Genomic DNA, 4990 nt, shown 5'->3' with positions numbered 1-4990 from the left:
ATCTCTATAGGTATAACCTTAACTTGTGATCTTCGTGTCACGTGTACACACTGTCTATCTCTATAGGTATAACCTTAACTTGTGATCTTCGTGTCACGTGTACACACTGTCTATCTCTATAGGTATAACCTTAACTTGTGATCTTCGTGTCACGTGTACACACTGTCTATCTCTATAGGTAGAACCTTAACTTGTGATCTTCGTGTCACGTGTACACACTGTCTATCTCTATACGTATAACCTTAACTTGTGATCTTCGTGTCACGTTTACACACTGTCTATCTCTATAGGTATAATCTTAACTTGTGATCTTCGTGTCACGTGTATACACTGTCTATCTCTATAGGTGTAACCTTAACGTATATTAAGTAAGAAGGTTAACTTACATAATGTTTCATACATTGATTATTTGTTTTTACTTGTACTAAAATAATATATATATATTTAGCAATAGAAAGGGTAGTAAATAATTTATATGATTACCACTAGGGTGCGTAATTATAGTAAATATATTTGTTATAAGATATTGATGAATACGATAATGATTTGTTTTTTCCTCTCTCAGACGTATTAGTTGTATATAGTCATTGATTCAGACAGGTAAGACAAGACCATTATATATTTCAATAACTACAATCAATACTAACTGTATAATTGAAAATATTTGTTTTATGTACGTACTCAGGAACTCGTTAACTTTAGTTCGACGAACAGTGTCCAGTGTTTTTAACACTTTCCGTGGTCAGTAATTAAATGTTTTACTCCAGCTAATGTTATCTCTTTTTCTTCTTCAGTGCAGGAGTGTATATTCTTGTCACACACGGACTGCAGAAACTGAGGGACTGGGGTCCTAAAGCGACCTGGATTTGCAGGACGAGCACGTTCTTTGTTCTAACTGTGTTTGTGTGGTGGACACTCAGACGGAACACCGTGTGGGAGTCTCGGGAGTCTCTGTTCAAGTAAGATTATTCAAATTCTCTAGTTTTTCCGGAACGGAGTATTCCGGACGGCAGAATCTAGGAAAAGTAAAAACTGAGAAACAACATGACTTTCTTTAACCAGATTCCCGTGTCAAATTAAGGATTTATACTTGTTCTGTGTAAGATATATCTCCAGAATTAATTCCTATGTAAGGATATATATGTGGTGTAGACAAGCTGCTCTCTATAGTCTATCAATTCCTATGTAAGGATATATGTGGTGTAGACAAGCTGCTCTCTATAGTCTATCAATTCCTATGTAAGGATATATGTGGTGTAGACAAGCTGCTCTCTATAGTCTATCAACCTATGTAAGGATATATGTGGTGTAGACAAGCTGCTCTCTATAGTCTATCAATTCAGAATTAGTTATAATATGAACTGTGTCAGGTTTCAAGCTGTCCAGTAAATTCCTAGTTATAATATGAACTGTGTCAGGTTTCAAGCTGTCCAGTAAATTCCTAGTTATAATATGAACTGTGTCAGGTTTCAAGATGTCCAATGAATCAGTATTAATTGCTCATGCGTGACACGTGCTCTACATATTTTGAGTGTATCGAAAGATATTTTTCTAAACGTATTTCCTGCGATACATTACAGTAATGCAGAGAAAACACGTTCGCTTAAGGATGGAAGTAGCTTTGTACAAGATGTATGAGAATATTTAGCTACGGGTTAGATCCCTAATTTTAAGAGTTAGGTAAGACTACGTGATATATATTATGAAAAGGGTTAATAATATCTTCACAAGAATATTAACAAAAATATATAATTTATTTCTTTTCTACATTTTTTACAGCGTAGAAATATGTTACCTTCTGTGTTCTTGCGATAAGGTCCCCCGGACTTACAACGCTAAAATCCCGGGTTTGAACAGTGTAGCTTCTGGAGCAACGCAATACAATGGCAACTGTACATAATCACAGAGAGAAGGCAGCTAGTTAACGGCACCCACCGTCACCTCAGCGGTTGGCCTGAAGGCTAATAACCCTAAAAATCGAGTTTCGATACCTGCGTGAGCAAAGCACAGAGAGTCCACTAAGTATCTTTGCGATTGACAACAACCAAACAAAGCTACATCTTGGGTTTAACCATGACCTTTGTAGCGAACCAACGACCCTAAAGTACGTAGCGCGTTTTGGTGACAACAGGTCTACTCCCATTCACAGTAGGGGCATGCTCACCTTTTGGCCACATTTAGTTATCATCCTGAACCTTTTGAGTATTATCTTCTGAAGCTGAACTTCTGGAGTTACAAAGACATCAACACAATATTAACTATATGTAACTCAGGCTACTAGATAATAATGACATACAGTATCTTTGGATATTAGTCTACTGAAATATCAAGACGATACCGTCTCTTAGCAACCTGGATTGCTTGGATAACAACGTATTATTGGTTCATTGTAAATTGCTACTAGCTTTTAGCCCCAAGTTGTATCTAAACACGTTCGTTGCCGCTTACTAAATTGAGTATAAATGAAATTAAACATTCAAGAGATACCAAGGAGCAGTCACATATACCACAAGAGAAATAATATGAATTTAAAACTAATCTAACCTGGCCGAACCTTGTGAGATAATATTGGGATTATGGCCGAAAATGTCGTTAAGAACGAGAGTACTGAACTGATGAAACAATGTATTCTAATCTCTATAGCTATGACTAATTAACTATACTGATTGCTAGGTTGATTTTCAGATTCACTCCGAGTACACAGCTTGATGGGAACAGAAGTTAGTATTAGTTCTGAATTCACGTAATTCAAAGGCTTTAGAGCGAGTAAATGAAATATTAAAATATTATTTCTAAGTTCATTTATTGGTGGGATATCGATATTTATATGATATTTTGTCATCTATTGGGGTATTTAAACTTTACCAACCTACCTTTGTCACTCACCTCTTTATTACGTGATATTACGATTAGTGTACTTATGTGACTGCGGAAACACCTGGAAAGATCAATTTTAATACTTTCATCTGCAGGTCAGGGCTCGAAAGTGTTCCTCAGAATGCCAAGGTCCACTACAACTACGCGAACTTACAGAAGGATTTGGGGAATATGGAACTGGCAATCAAACATTACAGGATTGCTCTCAGGTATAGTTGGCATAGTAGGCTTAGCTATTTCAAACCAAACAATATAGTGAAGTTAAAGGGTTTGTATAGCTAATTTAAATCAAACAATTTAGACAAATTAAAGGGTTTGTATAGCTATTTTAAATTAAACAATTTAAACAAATTAAAGGGTTTGTATAGCTACTTTAAATCAAACAATTTAAACCAATTAAAGGGGATTGTATAGCTATTTTAAATCAAACAATTTAGACAAATTAAAGGGTTTGTATAGCTACTTTTAAATTAAATAATTAAGACAAATTAAAGGGTTTGTATAGCTACTTTAAATCAAACAATTTAAACAAATTAAAGGGTTTGTATAGCTATTTTAAATTAAATAATTAAGACAAATTAAAGGGTTTGTATAGCTACTTTAAATCAAACAATTTAAACAAATTAAAGGGTTTGTATAGCTATTTTAAATTAAATAATTAAGACAAATTATAGGGTTTGTATAGCTACTTTAAATCAAACAGTTTAAACAAATTAAAGGGTTTGTATAGCTATTTTAAATCAAACAGTTTAAACAAATTAAAGGGTTTGTATAGCTATTTTAAATCAAACAATTTAGACAAATTAAAGGGTTTGTATAGCTATTTTAAATTAAACAATACAGTGAAATTAAAGGGTTTGTATTGCTATTTTAAGTCAAACAATTTAAACAAATTAAAGGGTTTGTATAGCTATTTTAGATTAAACAATATAGTGAAATTAAAGAGTTTGTATAGCTACTTTAAATCAAACAATTAAAACAAATTATAGGGTTTGTATAGCTATTTTAAACCAAACAATTTAAACCAATTAAAGGGTTTGTATAGCTACTTTAAATCAAACAATTTAAACCAATTAAAGGGTTTGTATAGCTACTTTAAATCAAACAATTTAAACCAATTAAAGGGGATTGTATAGCTATTTTAAATTAAACAATATAGTGAAATTAAAGGGTTTGTATAGCTATTATAAATCAAACAATTTAAACAAACTAAAGGGTTTGTATAGCTATTTTAAATTAAACAATACAGTGAAATTAAAGGGTTTGTATTGCTATTTTAAATCAAACAATTTAAACAAATTAAAGGGTTTGTATAGCTATTTTAAATCAAACAATTTAAACCAATTAAAGGGTTTGTATAGCTATTTTAGATTAAACAATATAGTGAAATTAAAGAGTTTGTATAGCTACTTTAAATCAAACAATTTAAACAAATTATAGGGTTTGTATAGCTATTTTAAATTAAACAATATAGTGAAATTAAAGAGTTTGTATAGCTACTTTAAATCAAACAATTTAAACAAATTATAGGGTTTGTATAGCTATTTTAAATTAAACAATATAGTGAAATTAAAGAGTTTGTATAGCTACTTTAAATCAAACAGTTTAAACAAATTAAAGGGTTTGTATAGCTATTTTAAATCAAACAATTTAAACCAATTAAAGGGTTTGTATAGCTACTTTAAATCAAACAATTTAAACCAATTAAAGGCTTTGTATAGCTACTTTAAATCAAACAATTTAAACCAATTAAAGGGGATTGTATAGCTATTTTAAATTAAACAATATAGTGAAATTAAAGGGTTTGTATAGCTATTTTAAATCAAACAATTTAAACAAATTAAAGGGTTTGTATAGCTATTTTAAATTAAACAATTTAAACAAATTAAAGGGTTTGTATAGCTATTTTAAATCAAACAGTTTAAACAAATTAAAGGGTTTGTATAGCTATTTTAAATCAAACAATTTAAACAAATTAAAGGGTTTGTATAGCTATTTTAGATTAAACAATATAGTGAAATTAAAGGGTTTGTATAGCTATTTTAAATCAAACAATTTAAACAAATTAAAGGGTTTGTATAGCTACTTTAAATCAAAACAATTTAAACAAATT

The 4990-nt window shown here is 30.9% G+C and overlaps 1 protein-coding gene across 1 annotated transcript in view; it reads left to right on the top strand.

The window, feature by feature from the left end:
• Positions 1-787: 787 nt before the first annotated feature.
• Positions 788-4990, top strand: part of LOC111083855 (transmembrane and TPR repeat-containing protein 1-like) — a 10049-nt gene continuing 5846 nt past the window's right edge. The window contains exons 1-2 of the mRNA XM_022380560.1: positions 788-959; positions 2973-3086. Coding sequence (XP_022236268.1) covers positions 3049-3086 — 38 coding nt within the window. The 5' untranslated portion in view covers positions 788-959; positions 2973-3048. The remainder of the gene's footprint in view (positions 960-2972; positions 3087-4990) is intronic.

Source organism: Limulus polyphemus, unplaced genomic scaffold (assembly GCF_000517525.1).
Source record: "Limulus polyphemus unplaced genomic scaffold, Limulus_polyphemus-2.1.2 Scaffold11644, whole genome shotgun sequence".
In the NCBI taxonomy this organism is placed as follows: Eukaryota; Metazoa; Arthropoda; class Merostomata; order Xiphosura; family Limulidae; genus Limulus; species Limulus polyphemus.
Note: the sequence above shows the minus strand (reverse complement) of the source record. Positions and strands in the feature narration are given on the sequence as shown.